A 13,488-nucleotide genomic window follows, 5' to 3' on the forward strand; every position below is an offset into this window, starting at 1 on the left:
CAGGAAACAGAGGCCTCCATCCACAGCATTTATTAGTGGTCACAGTTCCCAGGTGTCCCCCCAGGGCCCCTTGTGTGCACCCGTCCACGCGGCAGCAGGTGACGGTGCTTCACTCCTCCAGGCCCAGTGCCTATCCCTGTGACCCACTGATGAGCGAGCCCAGGACAGGGCCCCGCGGAGGACAAGCAATGAGGGGCTTGGAGGCCCTGTCACGGCGGAGCCCTGAGCATCCTGACCAAGTCTCAGGAGCCGGGAGGAGCCCAGCCCAGGCCCCACACCACGAGGCTGTTCAGGGCCCCCACAAGACAGGGCGCTCCGTGCGTACCAGCGACCCTCCCACAGGCGAGAACGACCCACAAACACGAATGAAACCGTGCGTCTCTGCAGAGACATTTACTTGTCCCGGGCAGGGAAGTCAATAAATAGATCTCAGGGGCCTTGAGCTGAGACCTGCGAGGGCTGAGAGGAGGGACCGTCTCGGGCGGCCAGCAAGGTGGTCCAGCTATCGGGGCCAGGACTGCTCCTCCCCCTGCAGGGGCTGCTGCCGGCCGCCTCCGCCTCCCCCGCCTCCCGCTTCTCCCTCTGGGCGTCACTCCACCTCTGCGGCGCAATCCTCTTCTTGGGCCCATGGGGGGGGTGGGCCGATGAGGGCCTCGATGTCCTCGTAGTTGATCACTTCCTTTTCCAGCAGGGCGTTCGACAGCTGCAAGAACAAGAGGCCAGTGTGAGCAGCTGACGAGCGCCCGGACAAGAGCCCTTTGAGAGCAGGGCACGGTGGAGGGAGGGCCCAGCCCCCAGACCCGCCGGCAGGGCGGGCGGCTGAGAGCGCAGAACCGCTCCCTGACTCCGCCCTGGAGAAAAGGCCAGCTGCCAGCCTCATTAAGCTTTCTACTTCCCTTCCCAACGTGTTTATTTGGGGCAACTTCAACTTCTTTCACAAACACGCGTGAGCGTCAGCATGCGGGCAGTGGAGCTGGCGGGCAGGACCGCCTCGATGGGACCAGGGGAGGGGCCCACGAAGAGCCGCCACACCCGCTGCTGAGGGGTTCCCATCGCTCCCACACCGGCCGCTCCGACAGCTGGCCCTGGGCAACACGGGCTTGAAGTGTGCGGGTCCGCTCCTACGCGGATTTCTTCAGTGAACGTGACTGCAGGACTATGAGACCCACGACCCACAGATGCAGAATCGCGGGCAGGGAGGGCCGGCTGTGAAGGCGGCGCTCGGGGGCCAGCTCTATGGTGCTCAGCCCAGGCACGCCCGGACGGCGCGAGCAGGTCCCAGCGCACACGGGAGCCCCGCACGGCAGCGGGCCGGTCCTGGTGGGTTCCGCACGGCTCCCGGCGGGCAGGCGCTGCTGCTCTCGGGGCCCCACAACACGACGCCCACAACATCACGCTGAAGGAACAGCGTCCTTCACAGGACGGCCCGTCCACAGAGCGCTGCACCCTCTCTGGGTCCACGGAAGCTTCACCTCTGCGGTCACCTCCAAACCCAACAGCTCAGGCTGGCGATGAGGACACCAGACAGAGCCCAACTGGGGGACGTTCCACACACACCAGCCCAGCCCTCCTGCACTGCCATCAGCAACAGGAGGGAGCCGTGCCAGCCAGGAGGGCCTGACGGACGTGACGACCAACCGGAAGGCGGGGTAAGCGCTGGGCGAGGCGGCTGAAGCGTGGACTGCGGTTAACGCCGCCGTGTCCGCGTCGGCTGGTCACTGTGTTGTGGGGAACGCGCCCCACTGATGGGAGATGTTAACACAAGGGGATCAGCTGGGGGCAGAGGGCTCTGTGCTGTATCTGGCGCTTCCATGGGCACCTAAAACTATGCTAAGCTTTACAATTGAGTTTAAAAGTTCCAGGAGAAGGGTAAGAGCTGGAAAAGGACTACACAGCGTCGACCAGACCCCACTACTGGCTGAAACTGGGTAACGGCCCAGGAGGGTTGGCGATGTCCCTCCGTCTCCTCGGAAGGAACTGGCCTGAGAGGTTCAATGATACAAAGCTAAACGAGGTACAAAAGGTGCTACGTTCAGTTGAGGTGGGTGGGCCTCGCTGGTTATGTCGTTTTCTGGAGTGCTGTGCACGGGAGGGGTGAGCGGCTGGGTCAGCAGGGCAGTGGCGGCAGGCCCAGCTCCTGGCGGGACAGGCAGGCACAGGGCCCGGGGGGGTGGTGGGGGCTCACCGCCTGCAGCTTGTCCAGGTTGTCCCGAAGCACCTTCTCAGTGTGCCTGTAGGCCGCGGCCACCAGCAGCCTCGCTTCCTGCAAAGGGAAGAGAAGAGTCTGTGATGGGCCAGGGCGGCTGGCCACCACGCGCGGGGTCCCCTGTGGCCCGGCCCTGGCGCTAAGGTACACAGAAGAAACACAGGTTCAGGAACACGGCCTTTCGTGTCTTACAACGAACAGGAGAGCAAGGCTGTCAAGGGCCTCCTGCCCCCACCCCAGCCCCGGGAATGCCCTGTTCAAGGGGCCTGCCCAGCAGACAGCCCGCCAGCTCCTGGAGCCCCGAACCCACGTCTGTCCTCCACGCTCACGGCTGCCTACGTGCCAGCGACACTGCGGTCATCTCCCGTGGGCAGCTGCAGGGCTCACGGGTGCTGGCTCCGTCACTGGACACATATACTTATTTGACATCCCTCACAGTCCTGTGTTGTCTACGGTCCCACTGGGCGCCAGCAGGCCCTCGCACAACTCCTCTGGGCACACAGCCAGCACACACGAGGCCTGTCTGCCACCCGCATGCAGCTCAGGACCAGGGAGGACTCACATGGTCCATCATCTGCTGGAGGCCCTGGCTGAAGGGACGCCGTCCGATGCCTGGGATGCCGTCCTGGGCCTCAGGGAAGGAGATAGGCCCGATGCTGGGCGCCATCCCGAACTGCTTCACCATGGAGTAGGCGATGCGCGTGACCTTCCTCAGGTCGTCCTGTGCCGCTGGAGTGAGGGGTCAGAAAAGGGGGTTCTTTCCTGGAGGTGTAGGTTGAGGCACCCGGGGCCCTGCCGACCCCTGAGAGCAGAGCAGGGTACCCGGGGACAACTGTATCCTGTCACTGGTCCTTAAAACTTAAAAAAATGCTCTTTTGTTTAAAAAACAACTCCTCAGGGGCTTCCGCAAAAAAAAACAAAAAAAACGAAAACAACTCCTCGGGAGGCATCTCTGGATTCATGGCGCCGGCACTGACCTGGCAACATCCAGGTCCGTGGGGCCCCAAGTCTCCCAGAACCTCCTCCACCTCCTGACGGCCCAGTGAGACCACCTAGCTCTGCTTACAGTCTGCACGTGGGGAAAAGCTTTTTCTTTTTTTTCCGTTGTGTGGGCCTCTCACTGTTGTGGCCTCTCCCGTTGCAGAGCACAGGCTCCGGACGCGCAGGCCCAGCGGCCATGGCTCACAGGCCCAGCCGCTCCGCGGCATGTGGGATCTTCCCGGACCGGGGCACGAACCCGTGTCCCCTGCGTCGGCAGGCGGACTCTCAACCACTGCGTCACCAGGGAAGCCCGGGAAAAGCTTTTGTAACAACTAAATCATCTAGAAAGTCTTGCTTAGTTCCAAACCTCCTTTGACTACAGCTCATCTTTTAGAAACACTTAATGAAATTCAAAACTGCATTTGCACCTGCTACTCAGACCCCTCCATCGGATTCACCACCCCTCACGCAGAATGGCTGCAGGGTGTGGAAGTCGTGTGGGCGCCGGCCCCTCACCGGAAGTGACCCTGTTGAAGGAGATGGACTCGGACGCACGGCCGCCGAGGGCCATGCACATCCGCTCAAACAGCTGCTCCCTGGTGAAGAGGTGCTGGTCTCTTGGGAGAATCTGAGTGAAGCCCAGGGCTGCGTTGGTCCGCGGCGCGATGGACACCTGCAGAACAGAGGTGGCCCCAGTTAGTGGGCAGGACGTAGGCCTCAGAGATTGGGGGGTGCAGTAAGACACTCTTCAATCAGAGGGTTCAAAGCAGGGAGCAAATGTGACTGTCCCCATGTTTATAACAGCATCACGGAGAAGGGCTCCCACACTGTTGGGGCGTGAGGCAGCTGCACACAACCACGCGTCCGCGAGGGAAGGAAAGGTGACGAGGACGGGACGGCCCGCCGAGGGCCCTGCGCTGCCCATGCTCCCACCCACAGCCCGCGCCTGGTGAGCCCATGGGGCAGGTTCTGGCAGCAGGAGGCCACGTCCCCACCTCGCCTGGCGGAGTGCCGAGCATGGGCAAGGGGCCTTCTCGGCGCGACTAGTCTGCCTGACTCTCTGTCGTTGAATGGAAAACCCTAAGAACGGGCAATTTTAAATTAGGGTATTTACTTCACCATGGGCTTTCCCATGTTAATTTTTTGAGATACTGCATGAAAACATTTATCTTGATCACTGGGTCTTCTCGGCGGGCAGCTCCTGCACACACAGGCCTTCACCACAGCACTCTGCCCAGGACACAGCGGGGACCGGCCTGAGCAGCAGGACACCAGCCGACGAAGCCCGACTGGCAACGTGCCGCTGCAGCCGTCACCCCCGGGGAAACACCACACGCGGGCTGCAGCTGCCGCACAGCCCCGTCTTCGGGGGTCACAGAACAAGGAGCAAGGCAGCTCCTCCTCAGCTGGGGGGACCAAGCCCCCGGCTCAGGCCCCTGTGGAGGGCACAGTTACAACCCTCCACACGGGGCACCCACGCCCCAAACACGGGCCCCGTCCGCAGGGGCCACTCAGGGACCCCTGGTCACGAAAGCACACAGCTGAGGGGGCGTTAACGACGGTACGCCTGCCAAATACACTATGTGTGCTCACCTCACTGCTTTCTAAACTCAGGAGTCACAAAATCAGCACGTCCCGGAGCTGACGGCAACCCTGGCAATCCTCAGCTCCACGGGCGACCGCGGCCACCCCGCCCCGTGCCTGGGCCGCCGACCCTGCACCCCCTCCACGCACAAGCGTGTGGGCCTTCCACAGCGGGCTCGGCCAGGCCCAGGCGCCGCACCCACCTTCCCCACGGCCTCCGTGTGCTCCAGCAGCCAGCCCACCAGGGCGTGGCCTGACTCGTGCAGCGCAACCACCTTCTGCTCTTCCTTGGAAAGCACCTGGCTCTTCTTGGCGGCCCCTGAAAGAACACCCAGGAAGGTGAGCTCAGGCGCGCGGCCACCCCGGATACGCGGCCAGGCGCGTGCTCGTGGCACCGAAGCGAGGCCTCGCGCGCCCCACTGTGTGTGTGCTGCCAACAGCAGCCCCTCAGGCGAGGCCCTCACAGGGCTGCGGGGCCGACGGCACGGGCTCGGGTCTCCTGCCGGCCCCCAGACCTGGCAGGGCAGCCGCAGCCCCCGCTCTCCGGTCCTGCCCGAGTAACTGACCCCTTACCTCGCAACCTTACAGGCATCCCCCTCAAGTCACTGCTGAGGTCCTGTCCGCTGTCCCCAACCGTCCACACAGCCGCATGTTTCCACCTCTGCACCCTGAACAAGCTCTAGGCTCAGGGTACTTGGTAAATCACGCGACCGGGACTACCCCCAGCACCCGCTGTGAGGGGACACGTCCTGAGACGCACTGGCTGTGGCAGTCGGATCGCCCCACCCAGAGCCGGGCCCAGGAGCAGCCGCTGCAGCTCGGGAGTACCCTGCTCGAGGCACCACACACCCAGGCAGGACTCTGGACGGGTTTTCTCTAGTCTTTCCCGTTCGGATACTCTCGCTGTAAGCGTGTCACTTTCCACGTAAAAGAAATGGCTTACACAAAACGTAATTTACAGCGAGAACCTGTGACGCTGGCTTGTGCCCAGGCTGCAGAGGCACCTGTCCTGGGTCTGAACTCAGCTGCGGGCGGCGGGCCCGCCTGTGGGAGGGGCCTGCTCCTTGGTGCCACCCTCAATGACTTGCTCTAAACCCTGCGGGAGGACGAGGCGCACTGATGGCCTCTGGTGTTGCCCCCGGGCTGTGGGAGCTCGTCCTGCTCTCCTCACAGAAGGCCAAGGACCCCTCGTACGGCAGCAGGTGAGCACAGCTGCAGGCGCCGGCCCCGCCCAACACAGAGCACGGAGCCTCCTGCAGAGCAGGCCTCCTCCTCGCCCGGGGCGCAGCTGCCAACCCCTGGCGATGTGGGCAGGGGCCTGTCCGGCGCTCAGGCCCCGCACGTTGGCCGATGGGCTGAGGACACTCACATTTGAGCTTGTGACACCCTATGATATTTCTGTTTGCACAGTATCTTAAACTAACGAGAGTAAGTCACACTGTTAAGGCCTGACGTAAAAACAGGAACTCTTGACCCGTCTTCCCTCTTGGGCAATAATTCTGTCGCGCGGCGTCTAGGTCTGCCCCCCACCCGTGGGCGGGTCCATGTACCGGCAAAGACGCGTTCCACCGCGTAGTCCAGGTTGGACGTGTGCACGGCCGTGTGCCCCTCCCGCGCAGCGTGCAGTGCGGCCTCGTTACAGATGTTGGCGATGTCAGCGCCTGTGGGCACGGGGGTGGCACTCAAGCAGACGCAGAGAGATGGGGGGCGGGAGGAGGGGGCTGCCCCATTGCCCTCGAGCGGCCGCAGAGCTGAGGTCAGCCGCCTCGCTGGACCCCTGCTGGTTCCTTCCACCTAGTGTTCCACACAGACGTCGAGGGATGAGAAAGGCTCTCTGACACCCATGAGGTTCTAGTTCAGGACGTTAAACAAAGTCCAAAGGGAAGAAATTTATACCACGATAAAAGGGGTTTCTACTTATATTACCCTGTAAAACGAGAGCCATACAGAAAAGAAACCTGATTTGTGACAACACGGAGACCGTGGGGGAGGGCAGTGGGGGGCCCGGGAGGAGACGTGGCCTTGCAGGTCAGCCCCCAGTGGGGAGGAGCGGAACAAAGGCAGGACCACCAGGACTGCCGGGGGTGGGGGGGCGTGCACAGGCGACAGAACCTCGGGGAGGAGAGTCCTCTTACCTCTGCCTGCTGTGTGTACACCTCACTCCCACCCCGGCTGTGCTGGCCCCCTCCGCCCTCTCCAGCCCCAGACAGAGACCCGTGCCCCTACCGCTGAAGCCCGGCGTCAGCTCCGCCAGCCGCTGGGAGTAAAAGCTGCTGGCCCGCGTCAGCTTCAGGCTCCTCAGGTGCTGCTCAAAGATCTCCCTCCTTTCCTGCGGGACACGGGACAGGGGACACGGGTCAAAGGACACGGGTGTAGGCTCCCGCCAGCTGCCACTCGGGAGCCACCGGCCGAGAGGTCAGCTTTTGCTCCGAGAAAACAACTCAGGGCTGCAGGCGGCGTTTCAAAACCGGAAGGAAAAAAGGAGACAAGAGAAGATAAAGCACGTCACACATCACAGGTAGCAAAGGTTATTTTGTATCCTGTGTGACACGTCAGGAAGACGGGAATCCAGGCCTTTGGAAGCAGTGGCAGGCCACAACCTACGACAGGACAAGGCTGGGTGTTCCCGGGCCCGGCCCTGACCCCCACGTCGGTCTTTGCAGGAACGTTAACCCACCAGCCACCTGCCACGCTCACCCTCCAAACCCTCCCCTGCCCCTGCTGGGTCCTCAGCCACGCTAGGCTCCTGCTCCCTGGGCGGCCACCACAAAGGCCCAACCCCCTGGAGGTGGACGTCCGAGCAGAGGCCTGAGGAAGTGTGGCCAGAGGGGCCGAGAGGTCCCTGGGGCTCACACCCTCCACCCCGTCAGGGCAGCCGTGCAGCTCGTGCTCCAAAGCCATGCAGCACACGGCTCTGAGGCTCTGCGAAGACTGTGCCGCAGGACTCGGCCCAGACGTTTCAGGATAAAGAGGAAAACAACAAGGATCAAAACCAGGAGAAGAGGGGCTTCCCCAGTGGCGCAGCGGTTAGGAATCTGCCTACCAGTGCAGGGGACACGGGTTCCAGCCCTGATCCAGAAAGATCCCACACGCCGCGGAGCAGCTAAGCCCGTGCGCCACGACTACTGAGCCTGCGCTCTAGAGCCCGCGAGCCGCAACTACTGAGGCCATGTGCCACAACTACTGAAGCCCACGCGTCACAACTACTGAAGCCCATGCACCTAGAGCCCGTGCTCCTCAACAAGAGAAGCCACTGCAATGAGAAGCCTGCACACTGCACGAAGAGTAGCCCCTGCTCGCCGCAACTAGAGGAAGCCTGCGCGCAGCAACGAGGAACCACCACGGCCAAAAAATATAAATAAATAAATAAAATTTAAAACAAAAAAACCCTGAAGAGCAGGGAGCCGAGGCCCGGAAAGGCCAGCCAGGCCGCACTGACCTGCAGCGTGGGAAGGTCGATGAACACGTGTCGGTCCAGTCGGCCTGGCCTCAGCAGAGCGTTGTCCAAAATGTCAGCTCGGTTGGTGGCCGCAAGGACGATGACATGGTCGGTGGTGCCCATTCCTGAAGGAACAGACAGCAGCTGTTAGGGTGGGGCCCCCAGCCCGGAAGCTTCCCCACAGGCCCCCTTGAGGGACATGGGGCGGGAGAGGCGGGGCACCTGAACGCAGAGCTGTGGACCCACCTGGGCCCGTCCCTCCTGAGCGCTTCCACCAAAACCACAAGAGCAAGAACCCACCACTTCCTTCCCAGGCCGCGGCCCAGAGGCAGAATCGCAGGTCAGAACTCGGTTCTGCCCTCCAAGGCCATCCTCCACATCCAGACAGCAACCCTGCAGGAAGTGTTCCCGGGGTGCAAGGGGCACCTCCCCACACCACTGCCAGGGACATCGGGGACATGTCCCCTCCAACACTGGGACTGAGGGCCCCAGGTCTCTCATGAGAATTTAAAAGCAAGTCCAGAAACCATCACTAACGGCCCACACCTATGTGTGAACCTGGGCTGGACGCTAATTTGAATAAAGCAATTGCAAAAACGCCCCACGAAGCAGCCGGGGGGATCTGACCCCGACTGGATGTTAGATGCTAGTAAGAACAAGTGTCACAATGATAGGGAGTTATTTCTCCTAGTGAAGGTGCAGAACTCTGGGTCTGCTTTAACCCACGGGGGAAGAGGCAGGGGTGTTGGCAGACAGAACTGGCCGTAGTTACGACAGGCACCGAGGCTGGGCTGGGGCACGGCACTCAAAGCAGGCTCTCCCCAGCTTCGGAAAAGTTCCATGACACAAAGTTTAAAAAATAAAGATGCCAGGATCCATCTTTTGCTAACTTAATCTGTAATAAACTGACATTGACAAATACAATTTCAAATCACCTGTACAAAGTCTTTCAACGGAAGTGAAATCAGAGTCCTTCACTCTACTGCACGATCCCAGGACAGCGGCCAGGGGCCCAGGTAGCCCCGACCCAGGGAGGGCACCCACCTCGCCCAGGGGTTGACACCACCAGGACAGCCCAAACCACACCCAGCCCCAAGGAAATCACTCCAGAACTTCAAAGAAATATCTCCCAGAGACCAGGCTCCCAGCCTGGGCTCTGCATTTTGGGATGTGGTGAGCCCAGACACCTCATGGAGCCTGGGCCAACTCACGTCTCGAGAGTGGACAGTGCAGAAAAGCGTCTGCTTCCCAACACAAAGGCAGCATCTTAAAATAACTCAGACTTTTGAAATAAACTCGGACAAAAGCAAGCACCACCCAGCATACGTGATGCACCAGCCCCTCTGCCCCGATTGCCTATGCTCAATTTTAGGAAAAGCGAAACTCTGAAATGGAAATGAGACGCCTGCTGGAGGGAGGGGCCCTGGGCAGAGCTGGCCGGGTCCACTTCCCGGGACACCTGGGGATGGAGGAGCCCGTCCACCTCGAGTCCCAGAGCGCTACCTGGGACACCTGCCGGGGCTCCCCACTCAGATTCCCCAAACACCTGCCTGCCATAGGCCGGGGCTGTGAACACAGAATCCTGAGATTATACAACAGTGAAATAACGTTGAAAAACAGTAGGAATAACGGGTGCAGAAGGAAGCAGCAGCCGGGCCAGGGTGAGCGTGAGCCCGGAGCTCCAGGCGGGGACTCCCGCAGGACGGCCATGGCCTCTGCGTCAGCAAGCAGGGACTGGCATAGCTCTGGGCACACCGCAAGTGGCAGAAACCGTACAGATGTCCCCGTGGCTGCGTGTCAGGTTTGCTCCCACGTGGAGCTGAAGCTGCCGCAACCCCGTCTGACGGGCACGCATCTCTCTGCGCGGTGCCCGGCCTCCACCCCGGACGGAGGCAGATCCCACCGCCACAAAGATCTCCCTGCACAGCCTCGTCCCCTCCTCGCCACTCGCGTGTTCTCCTTCCCAAAACTGTCATTTACACAGTCTCATATAAATTGAAGCGGACGGCCTGTAACCTTTTGAGGCTGGCCTTTTCACTCAGCATAAACCCCGAGACCCAGCCAGGCAGTCGGGCATAACAACAGCGAGCGTCTCTTCACTGCTGCCTGGTACCCCCATGAGAACACATCAGGGCGTAGGCACGCACCCACCGCAGAACACACGGCCTCTTTCCAGGTTTCAGCTGTTACAAGCGAGTGAACACTGGTGCACGTGTGTTTTGCGGACACCGGGTCAACGTGCCGTGTGTGCCCAGCGTGTTCAGAGCCGGCCGAGCTGTCTCCCGGGAGGCTGCACGTTCTCCCTCTCCCGCCGCAGGGGGTCAGGTTCGCTTCCCCTGCTGCTTCACAGATGCGTCATCACAGCTGCTTCACTCAAATCAGAGTCCAGGTTCACGCACAGACCTGGGATCCAGTCTCTTCACATCCTCCCCACGTCTGCTCTTGCCACTATTTTGAATGAAGTGAGAGGAATGACTCTACCTTCAGGAATGAGTGCTCAGCTAAGTAACAGGGACGTGTGCGTGAGGAGGACAGAGTCGTGGACCAGCAGCCGGGGGCCGAGAACATGCTCTCCAGAGGCGCCCGGCTGGGCTCACGCAACGCTGAAGGCTCAGCGCAGGAAGGACAGCACTTCAACAAGAGGTGCTGGAGCGGCTGGACGTCCACACACAAAGTGAGCTGTGACCAAGCCTCACACCTCACACAGAAATTCACTTAACACGGGTCACAGACTAACACGGAAAAGGCCGTGTGAGCGCTACCTGCGGTTTCCTCTTTTTCCTTAATTAATTTTCGCTTTCTTAATGAAGTATAGCTTATTTATAGTGCTTCAGGTGTAGCACTGAATCACAGCGCAGTGATTCAACTATTCTTTCGTATATACGTATACATATTCTTTTTCAGATTCTTTCCCATCAGAAGTTGTTACAAGATGCTGACTACAGCTCTCTGCGCTGTACAGGAGGTCCTTGGGGGTTAGGTACCCGGGCCTTTCTACAGACTCCAGGCGGAATCGAGGCCACGGGGGTGTGGACGGAGACGCCCGTGGTGGGGGGCGAGGAGCGAAGGCCTCCTGCGCCCACTGGGCTGTGAGAGGGAGCGCAGGCGCCCCGCCCCTGCCGGCTTCCCACTGCAGCACCGGGTCTACCGCATGCTCTGCGCCCGCCCCTGCCGGCTTCCCACTGCAGCACCAGGTCTGCCGCATACTCTGCACTTGGCGCATGCGCTGCACTTGGATGAGCAGACACTGCTCCTCCCTGAGGGGTGACAAAGGCTCCTCGATGCTCAGCTGTGTCTGTGCACAAAGGCCCGCGGGCGGCGGTCCAGCCCTGCCAGGGCCTCTGAGGGGTGCTCCACGGCCTGGGGGGCGGGTCCTGGGGGGCCCACGGCTGCAGCAAAGCCGGTGGAAGCTGTTCCTCTCCTGGCGGCACAGAGGGGCCCGTCAGAGAAGGCGCCAGCTGGGAACGCTTCCTGGGGGTGCACATCACCCGGAAGGGTGGTCTCTGGCTTCAAGAGCAAAAAGCAGCAGGAGCAGAGAGAGGGGGGTACTGCTCCCGGGGCCCAGGTGCTCGGCCACAGCGGGCCACGAGGGAGCCCCACCGTCACGCACACACGGTCACAACTATGGGTGAGGTCGCGCATCAGCCTTACTCGACACGTCAGGAAACCCCGGCTCGGAGGACGGGAGGGGAGGAGGGGCGCGCACCCCGCCGCGTCCCCCCATGGCCCACAAGCCCCCCGGGGCCAGCACTCGGGCGGGCACCCGCAGGACAACATGAGTCTGGCACGGCCGCCAGGGCCGTGGAGCTTGACGGTGGCTTCCAGACACGCTCTGCCGTGTCCCACGGCATCACCAAGGTTACCCACGGCTGAGATGCAGCACTTCTGACAGCACGCTCATCAAACCCTGCGACGGGGTTTCTGGAGACTCGGAGTCTAACTTGCAGACGACCAGACGGGGCGCTCAGGGTCCAGCTGCTCACAGCCCAGCACACGGGGAGGGGCTGCTCAGAGCGGGGAGCAGCGGGGGTGGGTGAGGGGCCCGAGGAGGGCCCATCTCCAGGGAGCGACCCCCAGAGCTTCATCTCAGCTGCACAGACACCGAGTTCCCAGGCATGTCCTCCCCAGGAAGCTTGCTCCTCAGACCCTGACCACGGGGCAGAGTCCCTGAGCCATCCTGACGGACACCCGGACGAGAGGGAGACGCAGGTCGCCAGGGGCAGCTCCAGACGCAAACCATCCTCAGGACCTAACGAGGCAGCCCTTTCCTCTGCTGTGAGAAACCACACTTTGATTTCTCACACATCTGAAAAGATGACGAAATGCCTCCCCTGCATCAGCGCCCGACCTGCCCAGCGCTGCAGGCCCGCGTCCCAGCACCAGAGTCGGGGCACGGGGGCACCGCCGTGCACAGTGATGCCACCAAGGCTGTTGAGCGGCTCCTGCCACACACGCGGGGCTCAACCTCACTCGGAGGACACAGCAGCCTCACAGGGGGCGTCCCTTCCAGGGCCTGGCCTGGAAGAAGTGCCACAGTCACGAGGACAAGGACATAAAGACAGGCCCAGGCTGGAGACCAAGGAGACAGGACAAGTAAGCAACGCGAGGCTGGGCTGGACCCTGGGCCAGAAAGGGCACATCTGCAGGCCAGAGGCAGCTGCTGGACACCTGTGTCAGGCCTCATCCACGTCGGCGTCTGGGCTGCGTGGGGTAAGGGAATAGTCATAGGAACTCTGACTGCTTTTCCATTGTTTTTGTAAGTCTGAAACTCTTTGAAAATGAGAGGCTAAATAAAAAAGTTTCACCCTTAGCCACACACAATCAGATTCCACTGCCCACACGCTGGCCACCAGATCCACCATCCCAAACGCTGAGAATACTTTAAAGAGGAACATAAATACACGAACAGGGACTTCCTGGTGGTCCAGTGGGTAAGACTGCGCTCCCAATGCAGGGGGCCTGGGTTTGATCCCTGGTCAGAGAACTAGATCCCTCACGCACGCCACAACTAAGAGCCCACATGCCGCAACTAAGACTGGCGCAGCCAAAATAAAAGATAAATATTAAAAAAAAAATACAAATAAATGGTTCTCTTAGACCAAAACTACTTTGAGAAAAAAGTGTTTTCCTTACCTACAATACCTAAAACAGCACTGGAATTATGATGAAAGAAAAATTAAAACTGGGTCCTACGCGGCTGGGACTTGAAAAGAGATCTGTGTGCCCATGTTCACAGCAGCATCATTCACAACAGCCAACAGAGTCCATCGAGAGACGA

The 13,488-nt window shown here is 60.9% G+C and overlaps 1 protein-coding gene across 1 annotated transcript in view; it reads right to left on the bottom strand.

Moving 5' to 3' along the window:
• Nucleotides 1-15: 15 nt before the first annotated feature.
• SPG7 (SPG7 matrix AAA peptidase subunit, paraplegin) overlaps nucleotides 16-13,488 on the bottom strand; it is a 30,828-nt gene continuing 17,355 nt past the window's right edge. Inside the window, 10 exon segments of the mRNA XM_027118932.1 lie at nucleotides 16-549; nucleotides 552-636; nucleotides 638-703; nucleotides 2,186-2,263; nucleotides 2,769-2,935; nucleotides 3,704-3,860; nucleotides 4,975-5,090; nucleotides 6,322-6,432; nucleotides 6,998-7,100; nucleotides 8,211-8,335. Coding sequence (XP_026974733.1) covers nucleotides 503-549; nucleotides 552-636; nucleotides 638-703; nucleotides 2,186-2,263; nucleotides 2,769-2,935; nucleotides 3,704-3,860; nucleotides 4,975-5,090; nucleotides 6,322-6,432; nucleotides 6,998-7,100; nucleotides 8,211-8,335 — 1,055 coding nt within the window. The 3' untranslated portion in view covers nucleotides 16-502.

This window comes from Aethalodelphis obliquidens, unplaced genomic scaffold (assembly GCF_003676395.1).
Source record: "Aethalodelphis obliquidens isolate GAN/ISIS:26980383/991018 unplaced genomic scaffold, ASM367639v1 scaffold20, whole genome shotgun sequence".
NCBI lineage: Eukaryota > Metazoa > Chordata > Mammalia > Artiodactyla > Delphinidae > Aethalodelphis > Aethalodelphis obliquidens.